The 17,458-nt window shown below is 41.2% G+C and overlaps 1 protein-coding gene across 2 annotated transcripts; it reads left to right on the top strand.

The window, feature by feature from the left end:
• Positions 1–1,623: 1,623 nt before the first annotated feature.
• LOX (lysyl oxidase) lies at positions 1,624–14,062 on the top strand. 2 transcript variants are annotated; one of them, XM_054003645.1, is made up of 7 exons: positions 1,856–2,678; positions 3,111–3,219; positions 4,533–4,670; positions 6,023–6,179; positions 8,569–8,664; positions 8,824–8,939; positions 10,386–14,062. In XM_054003645.1, the coding sequence occupies exons 1-7, from the start codon at positions 1,946–1,948 to the stop codon at positions 10,390–10,392; spliced, it is 1,356 nt and encodes a 451-aa protein (XP_053859620.1). In that variant the 5' UTR covers positions 1,856–1,945; the 3' UTR covers positions 10,393–14,062. The 2 variants fall into 2 exon arrangements, with proteins under 2 accessions (XP_053859622.1, XP_053859620.1); XM_054003647.1 differs by lacking the exon at positions 10,386–14,062 and having other exon boundaries at positions 1,624–2,678; positions 8,824–8,943.
• The last annotated feature ends 3,396 nt before the right edge of the window (positions 14,063–17,458 follow it).

The raw sequence follows: 17,458 nt of genomic DNA on the forward strand, positions 1-17,458 counted from the left end.
TGCTGTCTTTGGAGCACAAGTGCCTTGTGTTCTGCAAACTGACCATTTTTATGGTTAGAGCACAGCCAGCAAGCCTAGCGTGGCAAGCCGCCGGTGCCAGTACCAGTCAGAGCCAATGACCCCCAGTCCACAGGGGGACCTTTGACATGCAGGGTGGCACCACTGATTTCAGGGTGGTGAAAGTATTTCAAAGATGAGCACTGCAACTATTAATTCTTTAGCAGTGTAAATCAGCATCCATCACAGCCACAATGCTGGACCACATTTTGCTGGTTTTCGGTTATTAAATGTGCACCATTTAAAGTAATATGCAATTAAAATAAACTACAACACAACAAATGGCTGGAGAACTGTACAAAACCATCAAAATCCAGTTGCAATATCCACCTGGCCAGTAAAATGTGGCCTGTTAACCTGACCTGGGGAAGCTGGCAGTGGTCCTAGGGTGCCTTGAATCTACCTCAGTAAGGTGAAAACCTCGAGCAAGCCCAGACTGATCATCATTGACAGGATTCACTTAAATATTCTTACCACCAAACTTTTGGTGAAGGAGAACTTTTGTGTATTCTCCTCAATTCCTTTGCAAGGATTCATAAGCAAACAGCCTTTAGAAAAATACACCCAAAAGAAGTTTTGGCTGAAATCCATGGGCCTTAATTCATTTGCCTTACTGGGTGATTGTACTTATCAAAACACAGCCGTGATGAACTCTTGTAAAAGCAGGAAGGAAGGGAGAGACTTTCAGGCTGCAGCCTGCTTCTCTTCCCCAGCACGATTTTGGGGAGACACTACCCAAACTGGGTTTATTTGTTCTCGTGATGGGGCTAAGCCTCTCCCATGTGAAATTTCACTTTTCAATGAAAACTTACTCCGAGAGGAGCATCGCCAATATATTTCTCGTGTGACTCATATGCACAAAACCCAAAAGTCAATAGCCAAGAGTTTATTTGATGAAGGTTTTCTCCTAATTAAGAGGTCATCAAGGGCATCCGACTGTTACTCAGCGCTGAGACGAAGGTCACCAGCAGCTGCTCCAGCCCGGGAGATGTGCCGGCCAGTACATTTTCCAGAAACATGTTTCCTCTCTCTCCAGCGGCCCCTTCCCCCACCCCGCCACCCCGTTTCTAGTCTCTCCAGCGCTGATGAGCTAATAGCATTTTTCCTTTGCATACTTTGGCGCTGCCCCACGGCATACTCTGGCAGCCTACGTGTGTCTGAGCGCGCCCGCCCGCCGCAGGCTCGGAACGGCTCGGCGCGGCGCGGCTCGGGGCGCGGGGGGAGGCAGGGCAGGGCAGGGAAGGAGGGAGGCAGGCAGGGAGGCAGGGAGGGAGGATGGGGAGTCTCCGCCGCCGCGCCGGCCTGAGCCGCCCCGTTTCCCCCGAGCCGCCCCCGCGCGGGGCAGGCGGCGGCGGGCGGGGGGCAGCCGTGGGGGGAACTGTCAGGTCCGCACGTTTCCAGCCGTATTACGTGAACAAATGGCGGGGGTGCAGCCAGCCCAGCCAGCGGGGCTTGTGTAACTTTGCGAGCGTGCCAGCAAGTTTAAAGTCCCTGGTCTCTCCTCCTCCTCCTTCCCTCGCTCCAGACACCAGCGCGGGCCGGAGGACGATGAGAGGCTGATTGTTTGCTCCGGCTCCCATTCGCATCCCCTCGCCTATAAATACTGGGGAGAAGAAAAGCCGCTCTCGCCGCCTCCCTCGGGCCGGGTTTCCTTTCCGACAGCCCGACCTGCCCGATGGCACATCCCGGGTGCAGCAGCGCCTGAGACCCCGCTGCCCGCCCGACCCTTCCAGAGGCGCAGTCCTCACCCCTCGGCCTCCCCGCACCGCCCCCCGGCTCCGTTCCGAGCAGGAAAGGCGCCCCTCGCTCTTCTTTCGCCCCCACCTCCCTCCTCCCCTCCCGGTTTCGCCCGTATCTCTACCCGCCGGCGCCCACGAAAGAGGGGAAGATGCGTTTCTCGCCGCCGGGGCTCCTGCTCGCCCAGCTTCACGTGTGCATCTACTGGAGCTGCCTCTGGCCCGCCGGCTGCCAGCAGCAGCCGCCGCGCCGGGATCCCCCGCCGCCCCCCGCCGCCTGGAGGCAGCGGATCCAGTGGGAGAACAACGGGCAGGTGTACAGCCTGCTCAGCCTGGGCTCCCAGTACCAGCCCCCGCGGCGCAGGCAGGCGGCGGAGGCGGCGGGCAGCCCCATCCTGCTGCTGCGGAACAACGGCACGGTGCTGCCGCGGAGAGCCGCCGCCCGCGCCGCCGCCGCGCAGCCGCCTCTGCTGCCGCAGCCCCAGCCCGCCGCCGGCAGCCGGGGGGGCTCCGGAGCTCGGCACTGGTTCCAGGCCGGCTACCAGGCTTCCTCCGGGGGTCGCGCCGATGCCGCGCAGCGGAGCCCAGCGGCCGCCACCTCCGCGGCCCGGAGCGCCTCCTCGGGGGCGCCGCGACCCAGCGCTGCCGCCAGCCCCGCCGGCGGCACTGGGACCGACGGCAACGGGAGCAGCACCGGGGCCGGCAGCCTGCCGCCCCTGGGCAGCTTCAGGCCCGGCCGGGAAGATGTCATGGTAGGAGACGACCCCTACAACCCCTACAAGTACACGGACGATAACCCCTACTACAACTACTACGACACCTACGAGAGGCCCCGCCAGGGCAGCAGGTACAGACCTGGCTATGGCACCGGCTATTTCCAGTACGGTAAGTGCCCTCCTTTCCGCCCGTCCCGTCCCTCCCCTGCCGGCGGCCCCGGCCCCGGCCCCGCCGCACTATCCGCTCGCTCCGGGCACGCCGGTCCCGGAGGGATAAGCTGCGGGGGTCGCCGGCCCTGCCCGGCCCTCGCTCCAGGCAAAACCTGACCGGGCAGGCGTTCGCCTGGCTCTCGGGCTGCGGGCAGCCCAGTCCCAGAGTCTGGGAGAGGGGCGAGCTGCGGATAAGCCCACCGGGGGCTCCGAGCGTCGTATTTGCGGTGGGGTGTTTGGGACAAGCCTGAGCAAAGCGGAATGCGAGGTTAACGGAGAGCAGGGGTCCTTAGCAAATCGACGGCTCCTAACGACTGGGATGGTTGCCAGATATTTTCAAACGTGTCCTGGGTTGATCTTACTGTTATATGGTTGGTTTGATGAACTGCAGGTCTCCCTGACTTAGTCCCGGATCCCTATTACATCCAGGCGTCCACATATGTCCAGAGGATGTCCATGTATAACTTGAGATGTGCTGCTGAGGAGAACTGCTTGGCAAGGTAGGCATCGTCCCGAGATTTTGCCTGTTTGCTATGGGTTGTTGTGCTCCTGTTTCCACCTGTGAACACGGTGAAGAGTAGAGAAGGGTGAGGCTGGAGTGCTCACGGAAACACAGCCTTTTGTAACCTTCTTCCAAGTTTGTGGCAGATGGTAGAGTATGCACATCAGAAAGCAATCCTGCCATATTAGAGAGAAAAGCTGCAGATCTCCTGAAGAACCTATGGAAACTTGTATTACATGTTTTTATTGACAGGCTCACTTGAACATTTCTGAATTTTGTGAAATGGAGGCACCTAGAAAACCACTTCATTCTGTCGATTTTTATCTCCCTCCTCTACTCCCACAAGACCATATGTTACTTCATTAAAAAAAACAAAACAAAACAAAACAGAACAACAAAAACCCTATTCTTAACCAACACAATTTACTATTAAGATTATAGTAAGCTAATTGTTTCTGGTCCTATGCCTTTTAATGTCTCCTAAAACTAAAATCCCTCTGAAAAGTGCTTCAGAGTCTCTTAAGGGGTTGGAATAACAGCTTTGTTATGAAGTTAGGTCTTGTCCAGTTGGCAAAGAGCGATTTTTCCTGTTTTGTTTGGAAAGAAATCAACATGGCCGTTTTTAACCATTTTATCTTATTTGATTGATAACTTATCATGCAAAACAGATTTATTTATTTATCAGCATCATTAATTTATGTTTCAGGGTCATGCTTGCTCTTCACTTGCAGAAAAAAGAAATATGACATAGCAGGGTTGTTTTTTTTTTTTTTTTTGCTAGCTTCACAGTGAAGACTCATTGAAGTGTTCTTTCTGGCTATTAGTTGATCAAAATATTCCAGTTTTTAAAAGAGTGTAGATAATAGCTACATAGAATAAGAAAACACAGCCTGATTCATATACATGTTAGTTTTTGGGTTTTTTTAAACAATGGAATCAACATCTGTTGTGTGATCTTGCATACACAGGGAGTTATTTTGTTTAACAACAACTAATAAAATTATGGTTTTTGTTACCAGAGTAATTTTATAGCTCAGCAGTGATCTTCTTCATAGAGGGACTCAGTCAGTGGTCAAACTTCTACTTATAAAGTTAAAACCAGGTCTGAATCTTACTCAGGTCTTGGTCTGACACCAGGCATTTCCATACCATATGGAATTCCTGTGTGAATCTCCACTGCATCAGGCTTATGGGGCCTGAAAAGATCTCTGCTATCAGTTACTTCTAAGACAATATAAAGCATTCTTAAAAGTATTTCTTACATATACGTATGACTTTTTCCTTTGTTTTCTTTGATTTGCATCATTGCAGTTCAGCTTATCGAGCAGACGTTAGAGACTATGACAATCGGGTGCTCCTGAGATTCCCCCAAAGAGTGAAAAATCAAGGCACATCGGATTTTCTGCCCAGCAGACCCCGTTACTCATGGGAGTGGCACAGCTGTCACCAGTGAGTGAAGTGCTCAGTATGGCATCTTCTAATTATGCTTTTCACTAACAAATTGTCACTTACAAGGCGGCATTTTCTAAAACTAAAGTGATGTAGAGAGAAACCCTGGGGAAACTTTAGCCTTTTACTATCTGATTAATTTTATGTTGTGGTAATTACTCTTTGTATGTAGTGATAATTAATCTTTGCACTGACACATGAAACAAAAATGGATACAAAGCTTATCCATATGTAAGAAACTCTTACAATGTGTAGATTAAATACAAATACAAGTCTGAAATGAGATTTGACAGTAGCACTTTCTCTTTTTATTTTACATATAATCCACTTGCATTGAAGTGTAATCAGTAAAAAAAGTCCCAGCCATTTTAAAATAAGTAGAAACCCTAAAATGTACATTTACTAGCATATTCCCTATAATAACACCTCATTTTAAACAGTGACCCATACTTCTTGAGCTGAATTTAATGAGACAGTTCTTCACAAGGAATGGTCTGATTAATTTGAAAAAGGAAAGCTACTGAGTTTACTGATCTCATTATCCATAATATACTATATATATATATGATGATATTTTGACATAGCACCATTGCTCTAGTATTTTTGCTGGAAACACAGCAAGGGAAATGTAGTAGAACATTTTCAACATTTCGGGAGCAGGTAACACTGCAAACTTGTACCCATTCAGAAAACTCATATGCAGGAGTTTGCAGGTTTGTCCCAGTTTTTGCTCCTTCTCAGCAGGGCAGTTTAAAATACTAGGACTAATTACTCAGAATACTTACTTCCACCTTACTTAAAATACAACTCTGCTGCTCCAGGTACATAAATGATAACTTAATCTTCTTAAAAAATGGTAGCTGATTTCTTTATGCAGATTTTCTCTTCACCAATGTTATGAATGTGATACATTGTCTGAGGGCCATGGAAATGTGAAACCAAATTGTTTTGCTAGCAAGTAGCAAACTTCTATGGAATTTATAGTATGTAAGGTGAGCATTTTTAGCAAACCTGTGCTTAAAGGCACTTATAAGATCTTCAATTCAAATATGAACTACTTAATACTTGATTTGTTATCGGAAAAGAGGTGAAACAAAATTTTGGAAAAACACTGCTGCTATGGAACCTTACCATAACAAATTAAAAATATTATTTATTTATAGGATGACATGTGGTACTTGAAAATTAGAGTAAATTGAGTGGTCAGTAGTAGGAAAGTATACTAACACACGCATTTTGGGTAATAAATAAAATTTGTCCAGATTTAACGGGACGTAGATCAAATCTGAACATGTGAAAATGTTATTGATAAGATTTGATCCATCTCTAATAATGTATCAACGGTTTAACAGACATTATCACAGCATGGATGAATTCAGCCACTATGACTTGTTGGATGCGAGCTCACATAGAAAAGTTGCTGAGGGACACAAAGCAAGTTTCTGCCTTGAAGATACTTCCTGTGATTATGGATATTACAGGCGGTATGCATGTACAGCACACACACAGGTAAGAGCTGCTTTGGAGACAACCATGTGTTTGTGTTTGGATAACTTTCCTGCCAATCACCCAATGCCCTAAATTAGCTGATGCGCTAACTAGCTTCTGGAATTCCCCATTATAGAGACAGGATACTGCCCTGGAGACTGATAATTCACCCATGTGTTGTTAACTGTGGGTTTCTTATTAAAGGGCAGTGACACTCACTAGTGTAGCACCACTGGTAACTGAACTATATTAAAACACACCACAACTTCTCATGGCAGTAGGACTGGTCAGGCTTGCTAAGGGGCACTCAAGACACCCCATAAAGAAGCTGTTCCCAATGTTCATCCCCCCAAACTGACGTCCTTGGCTGGTGCCAGAGTTCATAGCTGGTGTTTTCTCCCTGAAGCTGTAAAGTGCTGGATTCCATTAACACCTGCAGCTGCTGGCTGGCAGCCTGGCACAGAAATCTCAGAGTGTTCTGTGCCTGTACAGCAGGAGGTTGTTAAAGAGAATGGCAGTTGTGTGGATGTTATGATGTGCCACATACAAATGTAAAGCCAGGTGCCAGGGCTTATTTCCAGGGGAAAATAGAAAATGGAACATACCTTTATGATAGACAAATCCTTGCAAGACTCCTACCTTGAATATTGCATCACCACCTCTCAGACCTGCTAAAGAAAAGCTTAAAAATTCCTAACCAGCCAACCCCAGCAGAACAAGGTTGATTAGCAGGGTAGTATGGCTAAGAGATTTCATAGACTATTCAATTTGGAAAACCAGAAGTAAGACCAAAACTTGACTGGTTCTGGATTGAAAGAGGAAATTTTTGATATTTACTGACAATTGTTGATGTTTCTGTCAATGTATGAATCTGACAGGTCTTCAGGTTTCTGAAGACCTGTCAGGCAACAGTTTTAAAACAGAGAGGTGTGCTCTTTGGACACATGAAGTATTAAATTCCTTGCCATTGGATGTTGCAGAGATCAGAAATCTCCATGGTCTCAAGAAGAATTTAGATAAAGTAACAGATGTTATTAAACACAGAAATGTGATGGTACCCCGTGCCTTAAATACAGTTAAATCCCTGGTGGAAGGAATTTGCCTGACATTACACATCCCAGTCCTTATGCTGTTTCCTTGTTAAGCATCTGCTGCTGACCACTGTCAGAGACATGACACTGAGCTTTGATGGATCTGTGGTTTAACTCAGTGTGGCCATACGTACACATAAACCTGTATCCCTTATTCTGCAGCTTTTAATCTAGAAGGTAGTTATTCTGTCACAGAGAAATGACTGCTATGTTTCACTGGCTGACGTGTCCACATTTGAGTTTTAACTATAATGAATGATCTGCAATACATAGAGGCTTTGAAGAGGTTTTATAAATACCTTTTCTACTTCTGTAGACTATGACATGTAACTAAGCAACATACATATTTTACAGCTGGAGTATTTGTGTCACTAGAATCACGGCTGTGTCAGCATTTCCACTGGAAGCCTATATTTCAGGGGTTTGTAATTGGACTGTACAACTTTCCTCCAGCCTCAGACTTGGCACAAACATGCAAAAGTCTGACCTGACCACCAGCTAGGTCAAGAGGGAATTCCTGCAGAACTTGGGTTTTCTGCACTCTGTGTGTTGCCAGAACAGATCAGCTCTGCCTAGAGCAATCTGTATTGGCCACAGCTAAAGACACTAGCTTTGAACCACTGATACATTCATATATGGAGATTCTTACTCATGTTCCTAATAACAAAGAATTTTTCAAAAATATGCATCTGGAATAAAGGCTGCATTTTCAGTTCCCTCAGATTCTTGTGTCACTATTTTCCTGAAGAGACACCATTTCCATGGAAAGCTCAATGTGAAAATGGCCCTTAATCCTACTATTCAAACACAGCACATCCGTAGCAAAAAGTTGCATTATTCCTAAGGGTAGAGAGACATGGTGATCAAGTCCATCTGTACTCATGACCTCAGAAGATATTCACTTGATATTTACAGATACTTACCTCCAGTCTTTGGTCAATTTTTATTGTATTCTGATCTTATGTGAAGAATGGAAATAATATCATTAAGAGTTTTTACATAAAAGGAATACTGTAACAAGTGATTGTAAGAAAATACAGATACCTCACAGATGAACAAATGTCAATATTATAGGTGTTTTTTATCCACTAGTAATAAAGGACTATAAAAGTCTATAGAAGTGGTGCATTAGACTTAGGTGTTCTATTTTAGACACACAAATAAAATACCAACTAAAAAGAAGATTCATTTTCTAAGTTAATTTTCTAAGTGAACTGTGATAGTTAAGTGAACTTCAGTATGAGTGTCCCTAATGTCTAGAATATCACTGTTTCTAAAGATTAATGTTTTTTCACATCCATCTTAACTTCATTCTTAAGGGTCTGAGCCCTGGCTGCTACGACACTTACAATGCTGACATAGATTGCCAGTGGATTGATATTACTGATGTAAAACCTGGAAATTACATTCTGAAGGTAAGAGTATTGGGAATGGGGAGGTTTGGGGTTTTTTGGGAGAGTTTGGGGTTTTTTTTTTCCATATTGAAAGAAGCAAATAATTTGCATACATCCTTCATCATGTAAGTTACCAGATGAAGCGTGGCAGCAGACAGCAGTGTGCTCTCTCCCCTCCAGGTGAGTGTAAACCCCAGCTACCTGGTGCCTGAATCCGATTACTCCAACAACATTGTCCGCTGCGACATCCGCTACACGGGCCACCACGCCTACGCCTCTGGCTGCACAATTTCACCGTAAGTGCCTCCCCACTTGTGGTTTCTCTGCCATTGTGCCCCACTGTCAGGATTTTGTTTTGTGGGTTTTGGAAATTTTAAAATTTGTGGGAATTTTGCTCTTGTGCTTGTGCCGTTGGAATATGTAACACTTTCCAAAATTGCTGCTCCTGTCTGGTCTGCCAGATAACAACCTCTGGCTCACATACCTTCTTTGTACTTGCATTAGGACCTTTCTAGGATCATTCAGTGCCCTTTCACAGCACCCACACACAACTGAGCAGCTGCAGTGCTCTTTAAGACATTCTGCAAAATCCCACACATCTGTGTTACTTTGCTGCTGCTGCTTGCACAGCAGCCACTCTCCCTGAAACAGTTCTTTCACATATCCTCCGTTTAGTTTTGCTCTTTAAAAGTTTGAACAATGCCAAAATTGTGCCTTTTTTACATTTTTTCCTCCAAAAAGGCAAATTCATTTAATAAATGTCCTCATGGTAGATCTACTGTACCTTAGTATCTGTGAAACACACACAGAGAAAACAGTCTTCTGTAACACAGAGGTAAGCAGTTCTCAGAACACTGTGCTAGCTGCTCATATGAAATATTTATCAAGAGACTTAATTTGGATTGTATAAGGAGTATTAACATTGTATAGAGGTTCATATGAAACAATTTCCAGAGCAGTCAATGAAAAGTAAAACAGACGACCAGTGTAGTCTTCTATAACAGTATCAGTGAAACAGATAGACTGAATTAATGTGACTTGCTTAATTAGTCTCTAAAATATTCATGCCTCACTTTGCATTAGGAAACCAGTAATTAAATGAGCCAAACTTATGTTTCACGCTTTTAACTTCTAATTTCCCCATCTTATCTCTGAAAATGTTACTGAGTACATATAATGATAGAATAGTTAATGTTGGAAAAGACCTTTTAGATCATGAAGTCCAGCCATCAACCTCAGATCACCACCATGCTCACCATATTCTCAAGTGCCATATTCATACAGCTTCTGAACACTTCCAGGGATAGTGACCTCACCAGTTCCCTGGGTATTCTGCTCTAATGCTTTACAACCCTTAATGTGAAGAGTTTTTTGTGATATCCCATCTAAACCATCCCCTGAGGCCATTTCCTCTCATCCTGTCTCACTGGTTATGTGAGAGAAGAGATCAACCCACACCTCACCACGGCCTCCTCTTGGGGATTTGTAGAGAGTGATGAGATCTCCTCTCAGCCTCCTCTTCTCTAGGCTAACACCCTGTATATATATATGAATGTATGTATGTATATATGTACACCATACTTTATATCTCGCTCAGGTACATGTTCATGCAGGGCTAAGAAACAAAATGTCTGTTACTGTTGGCTGACCTGTGCTTCCAAGCTGACAAGTGGGCATTCAGCAGTTCCTCTTTCTGTGCATGCCTGCTCACCTGCATAAAATTATTTCTCCTCTTTCAACAGATACTGAGAGAGATGCAAGAAGTGGATGAGATGGTGCCAGATGTTTTGAACTGAAGTATCATTATACAAACTTCACTAGGATGCAAACACTATAGAAACAGAACTACAGAACATACACAGATACACCCACACACCTTATGTGACTTTGAAGCAATTCTGCTGCTTCTTAGTCAAAACTTAACTGGATTTTAAGAATCTAAATTGGCATTACTTGTATTGGTATTGAAATGTGTGAAACTGGTGCTTCATTTAGACATATTTTAAATTTTGATAATCTAACTCATTCATAAAAACATGGGACCATTTCTTAGCTCCTTCAAATTTGGAGTTTACGTGATAGTGGATTTCTGTGGGAATATTACTGGTGAATGAGTTGAACATATTTTAAAACACAGAAAAAATATATGCAAAATGAATTAAATAAAACTCAAGAGAAAGTACTAATATCAGCGATCTCAGAAAAGACCATAATGAAAAACCGATTAAGAGTGATGATACAGTACTATTAAAAATTCTTGCTAGGACACATTGATATGAAAGAGAGAAGTATGTTCAGCTTTCAAGGAATATTAACATATAACAGAGAAATACACATATATTATATATATCAGTTATACCCCTGCAAGAAAAGTTATGTTTACATTTTTAATACATTAGAAGTTTTTCCATTTCCTTAAGTGAAAAACAGATGGGGTTTTGAAATACAACTTTCATCTGTGAAAATTAATTGAAAAGCCTTACCCATCTTTATATGTTCAAGAAATTTTTCAAGGTGGGACTTTTTAAAAAAGTTCCAAAAACTTAATGTGGATAAAAAATACCTGTCAAGAAATGGGCTCTTGGAGATGATGAAGAGTCCCTGATGTGGTCATCTGTGAAAAACATCCAACTTGAACAGGTTAACCATCAAAATAATACAGGCAATTAACTCAGGTGGTGCCACAAAGAGAAGTAGGTCAGAATCTCTTACAAAGTATTTTTAGTGTGAAGAAAACCTACTACCTGCTTCCCCCTTAAGTACTGTAGTTGACTTTAAAATGTGTATGTCAGTATTCAAAATAACAAAGTTGAAAATATACTATATAGAGAGGAAGAGCAAAAGTCAGTGTATTTGACATCCTGCTTTAGGCTGTTCAGGAACCAAATGCAACATTGTTAAGGGGAAAAACTTCCAGCCCAAATTAATGTTTTTGCTGAACTGCTTAACTGGTGCTGGGTATACTACTCCTCCTCCCATCCCCAAATTATTTTGCTTTTGCAGTGCACCCTGCTGTAAGCTACAGTAGCTGTGATTTTTGTTTTAAACTGTGAAATGACAAGGGGATCTGGCTTTTTTTTTTTTTTCAGAAGATTTCTGATCATGTAAAATGAGAATCTTCTTTTGGAGCAGTGGGACCTAGAAATATTTATTGGTGTTCATGAATTTGATCAGCAGTTCAAAACACCTAATGAAATTTTGGAAGCTCAATAAATTAAAAAAAGAAGGAAAAAAATGTGCTATTCAATAGTTAATAATTAAAAATCTGAGGAGTATGGATAGGTTTTATTATCACTATTGAGAATACTTCAGGTAGTATTTGGAAATATTTTATGCTTTAGAACCCTATGGATTTAATTTGGAAGTTTGATGAATTACCATAAGATCCTTCACGGATCAGTTGTTCTTTAGTACATTTATTTAAGTTTATTTCCACCTTAATCATAACTTGGGTACAAATTTGCACAATCAGAACTTAAAAAGAACCTGGGAACCAGCAGCCTGGTGATTACTACCCACCAGTGGGAGAGGGTGCGGAATAATATAATTTATACTTGCAGGTCCCTTTCTGTTTGCTGCAATATCCATTTTAGCAATCTGTAACCAGTACAGGCAATAAACAGAAGCAAAATTTGGAAACTTGATCTATGAGACCATTTGTAACATATGTCTGCAAAACTGAGGGCCTGTTTAAAGTCTAAGCTTCTGAAATCTCAGCCCAAAGAGTTCTTAGGTTTAAGAGGTGTTAAGGGATGCAAGCACATTCACCTTTCTATAGACTTAGGTCAAAATTGGGATCAAAGTCCTGAGAGCAGCTTGGGCAATGGACACAAAAGCTACTGAATGGAAGCCAGGCTGTGGGCACGGGCTGCTTCCTGGGAAGAGGTGGTATGCTCGTACCTCATGGTGCCTGATGCTGAATGTGGGATGTGAGAGCACTAACTGGAGACGGAGCAGCCGCAGGAAGAGGGGTACCCCTCGTGCATGACACACTCACCTGCTCACATGTCTGTGCCCAGACTACTTGCAGAACTCCACTGAAGTCAGCAAGGAGCCAGAGGGCCTTGAGCATCTGTGTAGGTGGAACAAGTGGGAATGGCCTCGTTTGGAAAGGTGTTGAATGCTGTAACTTTGAATATTGGGGATACTGGAGCTACGAAAATGTAGCTTTTCTTTCCGTAGCAAAATATTTTATTTGTTTTGAAATTGTGTTAAGCGACATGACATTGATGTACAATAGCACAAAAATTGCCTATGAAATTTTTGAATGAACCGAAAAACAAGGAATTTTAGGATTAAAAAAAATGAAGGAATGTGACTTCAACCCTGTCTAACCCTGTAAATCACAACACAGTAGAAGTAGAAGAGTTTATTATATAGCATGTGTAGAAGTAGTTCTAACTAGGGGAGCGCAAACCAATATTTTCAGTATCTTGGCTCTGTAGATTTGACATCTTACTTTTTGCATACTGGAATATGTTTTTGAGATTATGTGCATTTTTAAAAACTGTTTTGGAAAAAGTTTTTATTTTTACAACAAATTATATTTGGGTTCCATTATACCCGACATCAGGCTTATTCCCTTATCTTTGAAAAGTGTATTGACACTGGGCTCAGTGGAAGCAAAACCAGATTTAAATTTTGTGGGATTTCTACTATGAATTTGCTGTTTTGCAGTCTCAAATTTCTTCTGAAAAGCCAGAATGTGTGTGAAGCAATAACACTTCAAATCTTAAGAATTGCACATAAGGAACATAATGTATGTCAGGCTCATTAGAAGAAGGGTTTGTTATATATTTTTTTTTTAATCCTGAAATACATTTGGTATTTGTGTATTTCTAGACGAAGTGTAACAAAAATGACAGACTGGTCACAAATAGAACCAAAATATTGTGTAGGAGAAATCTACTCAGTTTTTTTTCTGCTCCAAATGAATGCACATATCAAATGTACCTTCCTATTGTCATTCATGCATTGTTTTTAGTGTGCTCATTCAAACCAGCAGGGTGGTTTTCATAAATGAGACACTGAAAGGTAGTTTATCCTGTGTCTCACATTTATGCCAAAAAGGCATTTTCATTTTCTCCAAATCCTAAAAGGTGCTGAAAGATTTTTAACTTGAATTAAAACCAAAGAGTATGTAATTGGGAGGTTTTTATTACGCAACTAAATGCTACAGATACAGTGAAATGCCACTTATTTTTGCAACTTTCTTGAAGACTTTTTCATTATTTCCTTCACTTTTCTTCAAAGAGTCTTAATTTCAGTAACTTAGCATCTTTATCTGAAGAGCTCTAATTTATAATATTCAGGCACTAGCTTTGTATTCTTCACTGCACTTTCATATTCTTGTGTTACCTGCCCATATTATGGTTGCAAGTTTATGTGAAAATGACTTGAATAAAATGTTTCAAGCGTTCTACTTGTCAAAGTATTAGACTTACTGCACAGGCCAGATCCATCCCTCAGTGAGAAGGCTTCAGTTAAGGTTGTTATATCTGCATGAAAATGAAGAAGATTCTGTCTTGCTGACACATCTCAGAAAAAATGCGACAAGAAGGTAGAAACAAGACATAAAAAATTCAAGGCAAGATAAATTACCCCTCATATTACACAAAGGATTAATGTGTCAAGGCTTAAGAGGAGGAGGCATATGGTTCATCTGGACACTATTTCCTTACTGTATCTGTCTTGGTAAAAACAAGAACTTAAAAAGCACTTTCAGAATTTCTCCTCCAAAAACTATGCCTTCACAGAAAGAACATTTGAGGGGTACATGGTAGAAGTCTATGTACTCTAGAAAACTGACTAAAAGATTAAACATGCAGTTACTCCAAACACTTTTTATCCTGTTATTTACAACCTCTGTGTACAAGCCAGTGTCCTGCTGTCTCTAATCTGTATGCTAAACTGATGAAACCTTCTGAGTTGTGAAGCATTTCATGTCCCTTCACTACTACAGAAGAGAATAATTAAAAAGAGACTTCAATTCTAAATAGTTTAATAGTTAAAAAGAGTCTTGTTGGAGTCTTGTTCCAATAAGAAGTCATCAAACACATCAATATCAACTAATTGGGACTCTTGGCTTCACGTAAATGGAGACAAAACCAATGTAATATATTTTAAAATTTCACAAAATGAATGTATAATTATTTCAGATATAACCCACTTAGTGTAATGTTTCTCTATTTAAAAAGTATTTCCTGTCCTACTACTTATTAGAGCTAAGAGCTTCAAACTGAGAATTTCTCCAAGTGCTATTCCTAGAGCACAGAACCTGGAGTGGATCAGCTTCTGTGCAAATAAAAAATGCAATAAAAATGGCATATAATAATTGAAGAAAGCATATTCAAATCTGTTGAAAATAAAGCATCTCCTAGTTCCTATGTACCTTCTACCTCCATTCTGCTATCTCATTTTTACATTAGACCACCTGCCTAGTATCACAAAATTATCTACCACCAGTAGATCTACCAGCATTCATAAAGCAGCTCAACACTTTCACTCCAGAAAGTATTGCTGGAACTGAATTTTCATTCAAGCCCCATTTTTCCTGATCTATATTCCATACAACCTGATTAAAGAAGTATTTATGCCTGTTTGGAAGTCTACAAAGTGGTCCCATCAATAATACACCCATTTGCTATGAAATAAAACCCAATCACATTTAAACTAGTGATGACTGTCTTAGAAGATACTGAAAAATCTGAGATTGATTTGTTGGTAAGCCTGAAGTGAAAAAATGGTGCACCTGAAGTAGCCTAGTAGTATCTGACAGCATGTACCTGGTTTAAGACATTTCTTCTATGGTATGGTACTGAACAGAAAAGAATGGCTCTCAAGATTTTAAAATCTAATCATCACAGAAAGAAATAATTTCCCATGTCATTATACAAATAAATTGCTAGTACTTTGTGAAAGGTCTCTGTCTAAACAATGCTACAGATATGATATAAGTTAAAATCACATATATGCTGAAAATGTTATGTTGTTACTATGAAGAGAAAACATTCTAAACTTTATCAACAACCTCCAGGCAAGTTCACTGGGTTTATCAGTTCATAAACAAATTGCCCAGTTACACATAAAAGATATTATCAAGTCTCCACCATCACTACTCATTTGTATAATGTATTGAGGCTGTGATCCAGGTGAGTCACTAAGCACCAGCAGAAAGTAGCAGTAACTTATTAAAATATGAAGTAATGCCAGTATCCTAATCCCTCTTCTCCCATTCATGTTCAGTGTATGCTATCTTTTTTTCTTTTCATTAAAGTAAGAGCTCAGAATATTTTTGAGAAAAAAAAAAAAAAAGAAAAAAAAAAAAAAAAGGATGTTTTGTTAAGTCAGGCTTCCTTCAGGGAGAATTCTGTGGCCACAAATCACAGCTGTAATAACGCAGTAAGAAACTTGCTCTAATGCCAAGATAAACCAATGCTCCTAGATCTTTTAAGCACACGCAAAAAAGCACTTTAGAACATTGGCTCCTTAAAGTCTTGAGTTTTTTTCCAAACTATTTGCAATCTTTAAGTTTTTGATCCTCATTTGCTAAAAGAAAGGTAAGCAGTCCATGAAAAACTGTTACAACACCTACCAAAAGACATTTCTCTTCTCTTACACTGGAAGTAGAGAAGTCACATACCAAACCTTTGTTTGGTGTGGCATTCATCTAGGATTTATTTACTTATTTTACTTAAAGATTTAAGGATTAGCATTTGCATCTGAAAATCTTGAAGTTTGTAGAAAGCAGGTCAATGCATGGCTTCTTCTGCGAAATATAACCCTACAAAACCACCGTAAACACGTTTCTGTGCTTTATTTTGAAGCTTTTGGCCTTCATTACTGTTCCATATGGAACAGTGAAAATAACAGCAACAGAACCACTTTGAAATGAAAGGTCGTTTGCATTTCTCATTCCTCTGGGAGGCAATGCCATTAAAGACAGTATTACATAAACTGACATTTGTTCAGTATATAGAAAAGAAAGCCTAACCAAGTGGGGCAGACCATGCCTAAATATTAATACAGAACAGACCAACTTGAAGGTTTAGTCTTCAAGAACTTAACACTAGATGGGACATGTATAATGTACCATTACCTGTGCTTAGTCCAGGGTAAGTATCCTCATTCCTCATACTGCTGGCAACATTTTCTAATGCAGCCCATAAGACTGATGGCTTTGGCTGAGACACAGAAAAAGGCTTTTTCAGATTGCAGTACGTTGGAAGGCCATCTACACCTTAAGGGATGACATATTCTATAAGTTTGCAGAGATTTATGAGCAGACAAATATGAAGAAAGGAAACTGATCAAGAATTATTAGACACCATAAGCTACCATATCACAAGATGTTGCTGATCTGTAAAACTGGAAGCTTGAAGAGATGGATGTTGCATGATGTATCACTGTGTGCTCCCTCTGTCCTTAAAGCTCCCTTTTTGACTGCTTTCAAAGATACTAGGTTAGATGGGCTTTTGGGGTGATGCAGTGTTTCCCTTAAGCATCTCAAAATACTACATGAATAGTACAGTCCAGTCATTCATTACGTTTATGAATTAATTTGATTATGAAAGGTTAACTATATTTAAATAAACAACACTATTAAAGATTAATTACATGTTCAGAATTTCTTTCAAGGAGGTAGTAGGAAAAGCAACTGTAGCATATTCACTGAACTTTTTTTGTTATAGTCTAATCAGATGAACTCCCAGTTCAGACTGGCACTTAAAAGTCAAATGTTTCTTAGTGTACAAAGTTTTTTCATGTTTTCACATTCTTTCAGAAAGTGCAGACACACATGTTGAAGAATCCAGAC

The sequence above is a fragment of the Vidua macroura genome, chromosome Z (genome assembly GCF_024509145.1).
Source record: "Vidua macroura isolate BioBank_ID:100142 chromosome Z, ASM2450914v1, whole genome shotgun sequence".
Lineage (NCBI taxonomy): Eukaryota > Metazoa > Chordata > Aves > Passeriformes > Viduidae > Vidua > Vidua macroura.

What these genes read in the sequence shown, in the direction of transcription:
- LOX (XM_054003645.1), top strand. Translation starts at nt 1,946, where the DNA reads ATGCGTTTCTCGCCGCCGGGGCTCCTGCTCGCCCAGCTTCACGTGTGC. An exon ending in GAGGAGAACTGCTTGGCAAG is followed by an intron (nt 3,220 to 4,532) that starts GTAGGCATCGTC and finishes GCATCATTGCAG; the next exon opens with TTCAGCTTATCGAGCAGACG. An exon ending in CATGTACAGCACACACACAG is followed by an intron (nt 6,180 to 8,568) that starts GTAAGAGCTGCT and finishes TTCATTCTTAAG; the next exon opens with GGTCTGAGCCCTGGCTGCTA.